Consider the following 15,130-nt stretch of genomic DNA (forward strand, 5'->3'; position numbering starts at 1 on the left):
TGGATGGAGGGGGAAGACCAAGGATTAAATAGAGGAATGGGGTGGAGAGATGTATGATGTATGATGGGTGTGTGAATCAGAGAAGGCAGAGTGAGGGCTGAGGACAGGGTGGCAGGGACAATTTTGTGGCCACCCCTTACAGGAATAAGGTATCTGGGTGTAGATCAGTGGATGGACAAACTGAAGGGAGGTAAATATTGTAAATAATGAAACTTAACAAAGCAAATTTTTACATAAGAGACATAATATGACTTACAAACTAAAGGCACTGTGACTCCTCCTGTTAATAAGAGGCTTTGGCATGAAACATCCCATGGGAATGCTGTCCTGTATCTTCAATAAACTACCTTAATATGAGAATTTGACAGACAGACAGGCAGATACAGATAAACAGAGACAGAGTGACAGGAACAGAAAGACAGTTAAAGATGCTAAGACTTGCTGAACACCTTAGCATTAAGCATCCCTTGAGAATACTCTGAGGGTTATCAAATAACATCAAATATAGGAATCGGATATACAGACACAAAGAGATACAGATACAGACAAGAAGAGTTAAGTGGTAAGACTACCGAACTTAATGTGGATGAGGCATAAAGCAGCCATTAAGAATATTTCCTGGCTCTTCCCAGCAATATGCAAGTCTGAAGGTCAGTGTGGAACCTGTGCCCACAGGAGATGGATAAGAAGGTGGAAGAGGAGGAAGATGATGATGAGGAAGACGAGGAGGAAGGAGGAATGGAGAAAGAATCTGGAGAGAAAAATGTACAAAGAACTGGGAAAGAATAATTAATATAAAAAAAGACAAACGTTAGTGATGCAAATGGAAAACATTAAGTGAAATGCTGAGGAAAAATAAATAACGAGGAACTTGTGATGAGGACTGAGATCTTGAAAACTCATGGTACTAAGACTTGCCGAACTAGAGGGGCCTTGGCATAAAGCATCCCTTCATAAGATTTCCTTGGTTATCCTCGGCAACCACTTCAATATGGGAGTCCGACGGCCAGTGTGGAACCTGTGCCCATGGGAGGTGCAGTACTGGGGGTGGGGGACGGGTAACAAACTCCCAGTGGTGGAAGGCCATGGTGTGGAGGTCTCGCAGTTCAACCACGCGTATCCCAGCACTGCTGCACAGAACTGACCTGCAGGTAAATACGTAAAAATGCACAGAACACACATAATGCAAAAACACATGGAAAACACACACACATCAAACAGAAATAAAAAACACAAAACATCCACCCATCCATCATCCAATCCTACGTTCCCTCATGAGAAGCGTAGAAGCCCAGGGCTAGGCAAGTTGGTCCTGACATTTAAGATGAGAGTGATTTAAGATGAGAGTAAAAGTACATGAGATACACATAAAACATTTAAAAACACATAAAAACATAAAAAATACACATGCTGCACAAAACATGGAAAAAATCTTATACAAAACACACACAAAAAAATAAAAACATAAAACAAAAGCACATAAGGGATACACATAAAACATATAAAAATACATAAAACCACAAATATTGCGCAAGTACACAGCAATGGTGAATGCCATGGTGTGGAGGTCTGGGAGTTCCACCATGCATAAACCTACAGTGCTACACACCATTCATTTGTATAAAGTAGTAGCAGTAGTGTAGTAGTAGTAGTAGCAGTAGTAGTACTAGTAATAGTAATAGTTGTAGCAGCAGCAGCAGAAGCTGCAGTAGTAGTAGTAGTAGTAGTAGTAGCAATAGTAGTAGTAGTAGTAGTAGTATAGCAGTAGTAGTAGTAGTAGCAGTAGTAGTAGTAGTAGCAGTAGCAATAGTAGTAGTAGTAGTTGTTTCATCCCAAAGCTTATCTGGATGTGAAACTGGTGGATTTTAGGCTGAAGCTGCCCTCATGCCACAGTCCACCATCCACCTTTCAAGAGATAGGGAAAGGCCTGAGGTACATTTACATGACCAGGCACCACCACCCAGCTATGTCAGTGCCACAGTGTGAAGGCATCCCTCCCCAGCACTAACCTAAAAACACAATAACACAATGAAACGGGGACATCCTATTTTTAAAAAAAAAAAAAAAAAAAAAAAAAGTGCAGACCAGTGACCTACAGATAAACAGTACATATAAAAACATACATGCAACTTTACAATGCCACTTCAGTTTGAGCACCTTGCCCCACTAGACCACCACGCACCATTTAGTTACAGTAGACCCTCAATTTGCACAGCTAATGTATTCAAGACTTTTACCATGCACATCGAAATGAACAAAACGTGCCACTGAAATCCATGTTCTGTGGGTAACTGGTATGACGAAATCCCGAACTTTTCCCAAAGTCCCCCCTCTGGCTCTCTAGAAAATTTTTACCCTTTCCTGATTATACCTAACATTCACTAACATTCATATGCAACCTCCAGGAACATCATCCAGGAGCATCACTGGCCATTAAAAAGAGTCAATTAAAGTATATAAAGTAGTAACTAAGTGGTGTACAGTCATAAGAAAAACTATCATAACCCCTCAGAGCTATGCACTATGACACGACGATGAAGTGTTGTGGAATGACGGGACAGGAAACTTTGGACCTCAAACCTGTCAATGTCGGTTATGTGAGACAGATATTAGAATTTGTGCTAGAGGTAATAAAAGCTAATTAGATCGTCTGGCCTCTGTGCATAGAGACAATACGCTTTATTATCTGGCACTGAATTCATTAAATAAAAATATAACCAAATGGTCTGAAGTCAACAACACACATGAAGACAGGCAATGAGTATGTACACCCATGCCAGACGTATGATAGACTTCAGCCAATACAAGCCAAGTTAGTAAATTTCAGTGTAATAATGATATGTATTGCTTTCTACATATAATAAGTGTTGAGCAGAAGGAAAATAATAATACATGTTGTCTCACTGCTTTAATATTTTGTATACCCATCCCCTGCGTCCAAAACAGCCTCTAGACATCTGGAGTATCCATCTGAAGCATTTAACCACCCATCTAAAACAAACTAATGAACTCGTGCACCTCTGCTAGTCTATAAAAAAAAAAAAAAAAAAAAAAAAAAAAAAAAAGGGTCGATGCCCATAGATTTAATACACTTCAAACTAATTTATTTGTTGTATTCTATAGATAATAAGTGTTGAACAGTAGGAAAATAAACCTGCCGAGTTTCATTATTATTCCCCGGCGGGGCACTCAGGGTAACGCAAACACGTCCTATATATTTCCCTGCCATATGGTTCATTCTTGCTCACTATTCCAACTCTTGTAATGGGATTGTGATATGGCAACACTAGATAGGGGACGGGCGAACAGCAAGGACCCGCCCACACAGCCCTGCTAACGTTCATTTAGCATTGAACATTCCTGGGGTAACGATACTTTTTCTTATGACTTTACACTTACCATGACAGGAGACAGAGCAATGTTTGGGGGTCAGGGAGGGGGGTACCTTCAGATTTTTTTTTTTTTTTTTTTTTTTTTTTTAAAACTCTGGGCAAAGGCTTCAGGGCCTGTTTCTCGGGTGCAGTGGCCTATTCCAAGGCCCAGTAGTCCTCCTACACCTCTGTGTGTCATCACTTCGGCGCTAACACCCATCATCCATACTGAATACATGCTAGGGTTGTCTCATACGGGGGTATTTTTACGACACGTCAGTGGGTCGTGGGTCTTCTGGTAGATCAGTAAAGTCTGATTTTATGATATTCTAATCCTTAAACTGTTCCCTGCTCCAGCTGGGATTCGAACCTGGGTCCACTAGGACTGCAGGCTGCTTCTCTACCAATTCAGCTACCACCTCCCCCAAAGGTTGATGGAAAACTATTCTGATAGCACAAAGTAACAAAAAACTTAGCTGAAAGAAGAAAAGACACACAAAGAGTGGTGGCAATGAGGTGAATGGCAAGAAGCAGGTGATGAGTAATTTTTTGTGTGTGCGTGCATGTGTGTGGCTGATGAGTATTAAGAGACCATTTCACATCCCATAATTTTGACCTTGTTGATTAATGACCATTTACTTTAATGAAAAATTTAGTTGAAAGAAGAAATAGTATGGTACATAATGAGTAGCAGTAATGAAGTGAGAGATGAAAGGCAAGCGGTGGGCAATGTGGTGTGTGCACGGTTAGCTGATCAAGAGTTAACAGACCGTTTCATGTTCCATAATTTCAGCTGTGTTGAATTATGACCATTTGCTTTAGCAAAATCCTACAAAAAGACATTGTTTTGTTTATTCTCGGCAGAGTAAGCTTGCATCTACGTGATCTGAGAGTGGAATTCAATAGAGAATGACTAGGGTTGGGAGCCAACTTCTGTGATTATCCCGCACATTTACTGGGTCGGGTCAGAGTTTTTCTTTCCATGAAAAACATGTTTAATGCGAATCAGTCCCACATAAATTGACGGTCTATTCTATATGAGTATCATCGAGCACAGTACATGGCTTCCTGGGTTACACAACACTAGACTTGGCATTCAGTGTTGGGCCACCTTATGGTTGGAGCACAATGACTGAGTGGATGTTGAGCTCCCCCACCTACCTATTACCTCCATTACCATTAAATACACTGTACCTGTATGCAGGCTAATTAAAAAGGGGGAGAGATGGAGGGAAGAAGTGGAAAGAAATTGGAGGGAGGGAGAAAAAAATTGAGGGAGCAAGGGAGGGGAAAATGGTGAGAGAGAGAGAGAGACAGAGAGAGAGAGAGGGGAAAAATGGAGGGAGGGAAATTGCAGGGAAGGAGGAAAAAATGGAGGAAAAGAGAGTGAGAAGTGGAGAGACACTGGTGATAGAGAAGAAAAATGGAGGAAGAGAGAGAGGGGAAAAAGAGGTGAGAATGGGGAGGGGGGACGGGAAGAGGGAGGGAAGAGGAGATAAACTGGAGGGAGAGAGAAGGGAAAGACAGGAAGAGAAAAGGGAAAGAGGGAGGAATGGAGAGAGAGAGAGAGAGGAGAGAGAGAGAGAGAGAGAGAGAGAGAGAGAGAGAGAATGATTTGCAAATCTAAAACTATATATTAACTCACCCTTTCAGTTCAGGAGTACTTCCACTACCATTTGTGTCCACAGTTAGCCATCTGAAAGGAAAGGCAGACATTTATCATCATCATCATCATCATCATCCTGACCTCTTTTCCTGCCCAAAGACAAGGTGAGGCATGGTCCACAAAACTATCTATCTATTGCCAAACGCCTTAATCTTGTAAGGGGTGGTCACAAACAAATCGCCTCCATGTTGCCGTGTCCCCTGCCATTTCACTGCCCTATGCCCTCTCTCATATACCTCCACTCCATTCCTCCACCTCATCCTCAGCCTCCCCCTCCCTCTCCCCCCATCCACTGCACTCACATACATTCTCCTCATTAGTCTCCTGCTCTCCATCCTCTCCACATGGCCAAACCACCTCAAAATATTTCTCCTAACGCTTTCTAACACATCCACATCCACACCACAACACTCCTTCACTTCCTCATTTGTCAGTCTGTCTCTCCATGTGACTCCACATGCTCCTCTCAAATAACTCATTTCCACTGCTCTCACTCTTCTCTCCCTCCAACAAGGTCCAAGCTTCACTTCCATACGTTAGAGCTGGTATCACAATATAGTACTGTCATATAGCGACTTTCTTACTTCCATGTTCACTTTCCTATTTCTTGTCACTTCTTTCAAAGAACCAGCAACCTTTCTTCCTTGTTGCACCCTTTCAAGCACTTCACCCTCTAAACATCCATTTTTACTCATCACACTACCGAAGTGCTTAAACGCACTCACACTTTCAATTTGCTCCTCATCCAACCTCACTGTACATTCTGTGACTGTTTCTCTCGAAAACCATAACTTTACTCTTCCCTACATTCATCTTGTGACTGTTTCTCTCGAAAACCATAACTTTACTCTTCCCTACATTCATCTTCAGATTCCACTTCTAACACACTCTCCCAAATTCATTCACCAGGCCTTGCAGTTCCCATCCAGAAAACAAGAAAAAAAAAGAAAAAACTGATAGAAGAAGAAACTGATCAAAAGTCTGGCCAACTGAGTGGGACACTCTCATTTACACACCACTGAAGACTCTAGGACCCTGATTGCACCTCACAGACATAAACATCCAAACTTACTATAGCTGGCTTGTTTTATCTGACTAGAACTTGTAACCCCATTTTGCCTGGTTGATGGCCATCTGTACCAAGACTGGAGGATTCAACATTTTCCTAACCAAGGACACTTATCTCTACTTCATGACAAAGGCTCACTGAATATTATACACTGAGAGGTGGTATTCAAGATGTGAGTGTAACCTACAGCAGACAGTTGAAAACAAATACACTACAGTATAACCACATTCATATATGAAATGCTTTAATGAAAAATTCATAATAAAAAAGAATAAGAAGAGAAAAAAGAAACTGAAATATGCATGTACACCCACGCACCAAAGTTTCTCTACCCCCCTCGGTGGAAGGAAGGGAAGTCAGGGTTAGAGTGAGGGCAGGCGAATGGACAACCGTGAGTGGTAGTTTGGAACTGAGCTACGAGGCGAATGATGAGAAACCTAATGACACTGGATTCGAAACATTCCATGCTATTCACCTGCAAAACATCATGCGTTCGTAACATCTACCTATCTACCTATAGCCCGACGCCCTAATCCCACAAAGGGTGGCCGCAGACAAAATGCCTCCAAGTCACCTGTCACCCACCATTTGACTACCCTCCCCCCAGCTCATCCCCCCCTCCCTCATATACCTCTCAACTCCATCCTTCCACCTCATCCTCAGTCTACCTCTCCCTCTCCCTCCCTCCACCTCACCTACATACACCCTCTTAGTCAGTCTTTCATTCTCCATTCTCTCCACATGTCCAAACCACCTCACTGTATTTCTCCTAATCTTCTCAACCACATCCACATCCACCCCACAATGTTCCTTCACTTCTTCATTTGTCAACCTGTCCCTCCATGTCACTCCACATGCTTCTCTCAAGTAACTCATTTCCACTGCTCTCACTCTTGACTTGTTCCCTTGCTTCCATACGTCAGGGTAGGGATCACAATACAGTAACTCCCGTACTATCCACACGCCCACTTTCCAGACATCCCCACTTACCGGATATTTTGGTCCCGGGATCCAGTATTCCCAAAATGGGCCAAAAATTGCAAAAAATTCGAAAAAAATCTGACTTTTTCCCACCCGTAATTTGAACTCTGTGCGTGCAGCGCGGACCACCTGTGTTTTGGTGCGTAGTTCTGCCGCCATCCGCTAGAGCGCCCCTGCATCCTCCCCACATACCGCCCGTCTCTTGTTGTGAGTGCAAGCTCAAGATTGTGGCCGCCCACGTGCTCGCTTTTGTGGTAGTGCCTTACCTGCTGCAGGCTCTGCTGCTGCTCTCCTGCCTTTTGTTAGTGTGTGTGATGATGGCCCCGCCACCTGAGAAGAGGAAGAGAGTGGTTTTGACTCTGGAGAAGAAGAGGGAGATATTGGACAAGGTGGATGCAGGATGGTCTACCTCATGCATCCTTCTTGAATTCAGCCTGGCCTGATCTACTTTGTTTGATATCAAGAGATCCCTCGACAAACTCATGCAGTACACGGCTGACTTCTCATCGAAAAGCAAACGCAACATGGAGATGATGATGATGTTTACTTTCAAGTATGCTGAAGTCGACCGCTCCAAGTTGATTTGGTATCGAAAGAAACGTGCTGCTGGTGTGCTGGTGCATGGCACAGAGCTGAAGGCTGCTGCTGAGAAGTTTGCAAGGCTTCACGACGCCCTAGACTTCAAGGCATCCGAGGGTTGGCTCTTCGCGTTGGTCTTACCAACCGTAAGTCTCATGGCGAAGCTTTGGATGCCAATGAGGATGGAGTAGAGGAGTTTTGGCACAAGGTGAGGCGCTTGATCAACAGGGAGGGCCTCACTCTTGGTCAAGTCTACAACGCTAACGAAACTGGGTTATTCTATTGCTCTTTGCCTACAAACACTCTAGCCAAGGAGACGAAGAAGCATGTACCTGGCCACAAGCTCTCCAGGCAATGGATATCTGCTTTGTGTTGTACCAATGCTAACGGCATGCACCTGCTTAAGCCTGTTATTGTTGGCCATGCAGAGCAGCCTCGGTATCTTCATGGGGTGATGGATGTCCTTCCTGTCGTTTGGTACCATTCTTCAAAGACTGGTTCCACCGCCATTTTGTCAAGGAGGTCATCCATTACCAGACGGAGAAACTGGGAATCCCACGCAACCAGGTAAAGGCCCTCCTTCTCCTCGACAATGCACCTGCTCACCCGTGTGACAAGGACTTGGTAGCTGAGAATGAGCGCATTAGGTGCATGTTTCTGCCACCTAATACGACTGCTCTCATCTAACCAATGGACCAAGGAGTGATCGTGGCAACGAAGAGGCTGTACCAAAGGAAGTTCCTGGACGAGGTGATGGTTGTTCTCGAGGACGAGGACGAGCGCAGGGAGGGACGGGACACGCGAGGCCAGCGGACTTTGGAAAACCTTCCCCGCTACAACATCAAGTCTGCCATCTACAACTGGGCCAGTGCATGGAAGGAAGTCCCTGTCAAGACTCTAGAAAATGGTTGGTCTCGTCTGCTTCTCGGAACGGATGTGGAGCACAATTTCCTAGGTTTTGACAAGGATGACTTCCAGGCACGTCTACGTGCGCATGGGGACGATGTTGATGTGGACGAAGTGCGTGAGTGGCTGGATGACGACAAGGGCCATGTCTGATATTGAGATCACATCTTCAGTTGCAGGGGTCAGTACCCAGCTTGAAGATTCCGACGAGGACGGCGATGATGATGCGGACTCCTCTCAGCGTGACACTACTCCAGGCATCCCCAAGCTTAGCGCACTCCGGGAACACATAGAGTTCGTTCTCGACTACCTGGAACACCCAGACTGCAACAGGGAGATGGGGCCCTTGGGACTTGTGGAGGAAGTGCGCGCTTTCAGGCAGCGCATCATTAATCATCAAAATCGTCGTTCCTTGCGTCAATCAACCATTGACAGCTATTTCAGACCCGTGACCCCTGCTGTGCCCAGCCCTGGCTCCACAACATTGCCTCCCCAAGACAGGCCCTCATGCTCCGAGCCACAGCCCAGCACATCAGGCACGGTGGTCACCACTCGACGTGAGTTTGTGCCTCTCTTCAGAGTCATCTGCAGTGGGTACTCCATCACCACAACCCAGCACCGCACCCCTAGGCCACCTGCAACAGCTACTCTCAGACTCTGACAGTGATTAAACGGCAAGAACTTCTCCATGTGATGTGGTGTGTGGGATGAAGAGAAGACGGAGGGGGGTGCAAGGAACAGCATGGTGGAATGAAGAAGTGAGACAGGCTGTGGCACACAAGAAGAAAGCATACAATGAATGGATGAGAAATAGGGGCGTGGAAGAAGTTGAGAGGCGGAAGGGAGAGTTATATGTTGAAAGAAAGAGAGAGGTAAAAAGATTAGTAAGAGAGAGTAAGAAGAGAGTGGATGAGGAATTTGGAAGGAATTTGAGTGTAAAGTGGAGGGACTGTAAGAAAATGTTCTGGAAAGAGGTGAGGAGAGTAAGACAGGGTGGAAGTGAAGTTACCAGGGGAGTGAAAGATAAAAATGGTAGATTACTAGTGGAGAAGGGAGAAAAAGTGAGCAGATGGAGAGAACACTTTAAGGAATTGTTGAACATAGAGGATGGAAGTGATGCGAGTATAAGTGGCTGGGAGAAGAAGGGATGTGAGAAGACAGGAAGAAATCAGTAGGACAGAAGTTGTGGAAGCAATGAAGAAAGTTAAATTGGGGAAATCCCCAGGAATTGATGAAGTGTGTGGTGAAATCTTGAAGCATGGGAGAGAGATAGTAGTAGAATGCATGTGGAAGATGTGCAGATTGGCCTGGGAGGAAGGTAGGGTTCTAGAGGATTGGAAGTCAGGTATAATTATTCCCTTGTACAAAGGAAAATGTGAAAGAGAAGTGTGTCGTAATCATAGGGGCATTTGTCTTCTTAGTATAATAGGAAAAGTGTAAGGTAGGATACTTACTGACAGAGTTAGGGAATCTACAGAGGAATTAGTTGGAGAAGAACAGGGAGGCTTTAGGAAGGGAAGAGGTTGTGTAGATCAGATATTCATTCTTAGATCTTTAGTGGAAAAGTTTCTAGTGAAGGGAAAGAAGTTGTATGCGGCTTTCATGGATTTGAAGAAAGCATATGACAGGTTGGATAGACAAGGACTGTGGGAAGTATTAAGAATATATGGAGTAGATGGGAAGTTGTTGAATGCTGTGAAGAGTATGTATGATGGTGCTAAGGCTGCAGTTTTTGTGGATGGTGAACTGAGTGAATTTTTCTCTCTGAAGGTTGGGTTGAAACAGGGATGTGTCATGTTTCCATGGTTGTTCAATCTGTACATGGATGGGGTAATAAAAGAGGGACAAATTAGGGTTGTGGATGTTGGAGTGGCCCTGATGAGAGAGGGTAGTGTCTGGAAACTCCCTGTGGTGTTGTTTGCAGATGATATTGTGTTGTTGAGTGAAGATGAAGGGGAGCTGCAAGGCTTGGTGGATGACTTAATGAGACTGTATAAGAAATGGAATCTAAAGGTGAATGCAGGGAAGAGTAAAGTGATGGTCTTTGAGAGAGGTGAAGTCAGTGAATGTACAGCAAGATTGGATGGTGAGGAATTGGAAAATGTGAGTACGTTTAAGTACTGTACTTGGGTAGTGTGATAAGTAAGGATGGAGGTTTGGAGGGTGAAGTGCTTGAAAGGGTACAGCAGGGAAGAGAGGTTGCTGGTTCCTTGAAAGCAGTGATAAGAAACAGGGAAGTGAACATGGAAGTGAAAAAGTTACTACATGACAGTATTGTGTTACCAACTCTAACGTATGGAAGTGAAGTTTGGAAGGGCACAAGTCAAGAGTTAGAGCAATGGAAATGAGTTATTTAAGAGGAGCCTGTGGAGTCACATGGAGAGACAGGCTGACAAATGAGGATATAAAGGAGCGTTGTGGTGTGGATGTGGATGTGATAGGAAGTGTTAGGAGGAATACACTGACGTGGTTTGGCCATGTGGAGAGGATGGAGGGTGAAAGACTGACGAAGAGAGTGTATGTGAGTGAGGTGGAGGGGGGGAGAGGGAGGGGGAGGCCGAGGATGAGATGGAGGGATGGGGTGGAGAGATATATGAGAGAGGGGGGTGTGAGTTGGGAGCAGGGCAGTGAAATGACGGGGGACAGGGCGACGTGGAGGAGATTTGTTTGTGGTCACCCCGAATGGGATTGAGGCGTCTGGCAATAGATAGACAGATAGACAGAACTTCTCCACTAGACCACATGGGAATTTATATTGTTGTGCAGTGAAAAAAAAACAATGCATAGTGTTAAGAAATTAGAATTCCGAGTGCAAAGAGTAAAGTGCAGAATGCAACACTGATTTTATAGACTTTCAATGTAGCACAAATAAACTAGACTGTGTTATGTTTATAAAATGGATTTATTTAAGTGCAGAGTGCAACACTTATTTCATTAAGGTACAATGGAGCACAAGTAAGACTAGAGTGCGCAGTGTTAAGAGAATGGAATTCTGAGTGCAAATGACTAAGTTCAGTGCAAGACTCCATGTACAGTGTACTACAGGTGCTTCAGGTACTCCTTTTTACTGTCAGAGTCTAAGAGGAAGCGGGTTATTCATTGAGATGGCCAGGGACTTGTTGTAAGTACCCAGAATGTTTCATATTGTACTGTATTTTCCATACTTACCTCTAACACCTCATTTCACTCTTTTATGTCCCTTACTGGTGTGAATAGGGTCTTAGGTGCCATACATGTGCAGTAGGGAGGTGTTTTTCTGAGTCAGGCTAGGATAGGGTCCATAACTACCAGTCCAGGAGCCAGGGACTTGTAAGTACCCAGAATGTTTAAAATTGTATAAACTCACCTCTAAAACCTCATTTTATGGTTCTTTTGCATTTATTTTAGTCTTTTATGTCCCTTATTGGTGTGATTTGGGTCTTAAATAGGTGCTATGCATGTCCAGCAGGAGTTGTATAGGTGTTTTTCTGAGTTAGGGTCCATAAGTACAAGTCCAGGAGGCTAGGGCCCACTATCCGGACGGGACCACTTTCCGGACGTGCCTTTGGCTCTATTACATCAGATAATGGAGGGATTACTGTAATATCATTCAGTGACTTCTTAAATTCCATACTCACCTCCCTATTTCTCACAACTGCTTTCAGTGAACCAACAACCTTCCTTCCCTGCTGTACCCTTTCACACACTTCATCCCCCAAAGTTCCATCCTTACTCAACACACTACCCAAGTACTTGAATGCACTCACATTCTCCATATCCTCACCATCCAACCTCACTGTACATTCTGTGACTTCATTCCTCTCAAACACCATAACTTTACTTTTGTTTACATTAACTTTCAGATTTCTCTTCCTACACACTGTCCCAAACTCATTCACCAAACCTTGCAACTCCCATTTATCTTCACTCAACAATACTGTATCATCAGCAACCAGCAACATCGGAATCTTCCAAATCTCACCCTCATTCATTAGAGCCACCCCCACATCCACTGCCCTACCTTGCACCTCCTTTACAACCCCATCCATGTATATATTAAAAAGCCATGGAGACATCACACAACCCTGTTTCAGTCCCGCACTGAGATCAAAGAACTCACTCAGCTCACCATCCACTCGCACCATAGCCCTAGCTCCTTCGTACATACTCTTCACAGCACTCAACAATTTCCCCTCCACTCCATATATTCTTAATACCTTCCACATACCTTGCCTATCTATTCTGTCATAAGCTTTCTCCAAGTCCATGAAGGCAGCATACACTTTCTTTCCCTTCTCTAGATACTTCTCCACAACACATCTTAGAACAAATATCTGATCTACACATAACATATATAGCATATATTATAACATAGACTATGTTATCATGGTGTCCTGTGAAACTGGTCCAGACACGACCTGTCTGATTCGGATCCTCTTCATACAAATAAAGCACCGAGCCACTTGTATATAAACTGCGACTGGTCATTATCACTGCGGTGATATTTTTTGTGAATATGTTGTTCCTGGATTGTCTATAGTTATAACATACAATGATTGTGAATTTAATCCTGTTCCCACAGTAGCTGTGCAGAAGGTTATAAATGTTAAAACTATTTTATGTGGACGAATAAATCACATTATGGTGGACAGCGGAGAGCATTCACCAATAATTTACTATAACCAGATGAAATTAGATGCAATCAACACAAACTATTATGAGACAACGAAGATACAGTTTGGTATCCTGCTTCGCCTCGTTATCCAGGCCTTTACTGTTGCTTCACCTCATACGTGCATTATTTTGCTTCAGTCTCTGCCTCTTCTGTTACTCTTACTCCCGGTATCCTTGTACTACAAGCACACCACTCCCATAAAAAACGACAATAGCATAAGACTGCTGAATCTGTTACTACCATTATTGCCACTACCACCACTAACCCCCCTATTCCCATTGTGTCTAATTTCCCTCACAGTACTACTACTGCTACTCCTACTACTAATCTACTATAAATCTGTATAACAATGCATATGATTGTCCTAATGTCTGTGTATTGGCTAACCACATTGTCCATGTCCCACTGTCCCACCGCCGACAGCTAGTCATTTATCCCCCACCGCTACCCCAGTTGCACCCCTCTCTTGCCCACCCAACATGGGCCCTAGTCTTCCCCCACTCTGACACCACACTACCCCTTACCTGATCCTCAGGCCACCAGGCCTGTTGTCCACCCATTTACAGGTGAATATACATGGTATGCATTAATAATAATAATAATTATAATAATAACAACATAGATATGCAGTGTTCCTAAAAATACATATAAAAGCTGCAGACCCAAACATGCCTATATATTACGGAGCTCTGATATATTGATCACAGAACCGACTACATACCCTTCTTATTATTACCACTGGACCTTCCCTATAGCACTTCAGCATGGTAATACAACCCATTGTAGTCCTTTGTGGGATCACTACAGCTGTTTGGGAAAAATAATATAGTGCACGACGTTCCTACAACCCACTAAAATACACCTGTGACATTTCAATGACATCTAGCAAATAGCCTAGAAGTTAGTGGAAAAACACACAAACAACTAGACGTAGACAGACAAAGGCTGAATGTCTCGCATCAGTATATGACGACCTGACAAAACTGTTACCATCCTGCTTTGCAGGTGTCATCATACTTATAGCAATAATAATAATAATAATAATAATAATAAAAATAATCACATGTTCTTAGGCACGAACAAACACTGAAGAAGCATGTGTGGATGCAATGCAGAATCTGTTTGCCATGACAGAAGGTTGGGTTGCTGTCAAACATAAATTTTAGTCAGTATTGCTATAACCCTACCATTACAGCATATTATGGCACTGTTTGGTTTTATACGTCAAAGCTGTGTTCACGTGTTTTATCAGGGAGATCATGGTGCTCGTCCTCCTCTGTATTGTCCCGTGCTGTTGCCGCCACCGCCACCACCACTACTACTACCATTAGTAGTAGTAGTAGTAGTATTGCTATAACCATGATGACAACTTTAAAGCAGGATGGTAACAGTTTTGTCAGGTCGTCATATACCGATGCAAGACATCCGGCCTCTGTCTATGTCCAGTCGTCTGTGTGTTTGTCTGCTAACATCTCCTAGGCTATATGATGGATGTCAGTGAAACGTCACATGTCTATTTTGGTGGGTTGTAGGAATGTCGTTCAGTATGTTGTTTTTCCCAAACATCTGATGTGATCCCACAAAGGACTACAATAAGTTGTTTTACCTCGGTGAAGTGCTATAGGGAAGGTCCAGTGGTAATGATAAGAATGGTCTGTGGTCGATTCTGTGTTTAATATATCAGTGCTCCATAATAATAGGCACATTTGGGTCTGCAGGTTTTATGTGTAGCCTAATGATAGGAACACTACACAAATATGTTGTTGCTGTTATTATTATTATTATTATAAATTTATTATCACCCGCCATTAGAAGGAGGAGCGATAATGTTTTTGCTTGCATCCGTGTGTGTGTGTGTGTGTGTGTGTGTGTGTGTGAGTGTGTGTGTGTGTGTGTGTGTGTGT

General features: G+C 43.6%; 1 protein-coding gene across 1 annotated transcript in view; it reads right to left on the reverse strand.

Annotated features, from left to right (window-relative positions):
* Window positions 1-922: 922 nt before the first annotated feature.
* The window catches only part of LOC145391419 (uncharacterized), a 61,112-nt gene continuing 46,904 nt past the window's right edge, over window positions 923-15,130 (reverse strand). Inside the window, exons 6-7 of the mRNA XM_080266032.1 lie at window positions 5,017-5,067; window positions 923-1,145 (exon numbers count right to left, since the gene is read on the reverse strand). Coding sequence (XP_080122158.1) covers window positions 923-1,145; window positions 5,017-5,067 — 274 coding nt within the window. The remainder of the gene's footprint in view (window positions 1,146-5,016; window positions 5,068-15,130) is intronic.

Source organism: Coenobita brevimanus, chromosome 18, assembly GCF_032717465.1.
Source record: "Coenobita brevimanus isolate Jiangsu-jjx chromosome 18, ASM3271746v2, whole genome shotgun sequence".
NCBI lineage: Eukaryota > Metazoa > Arthropoda > Malacostraca > Decapoda > Coenobitidae > Coenobita > Coenobita brevimanus.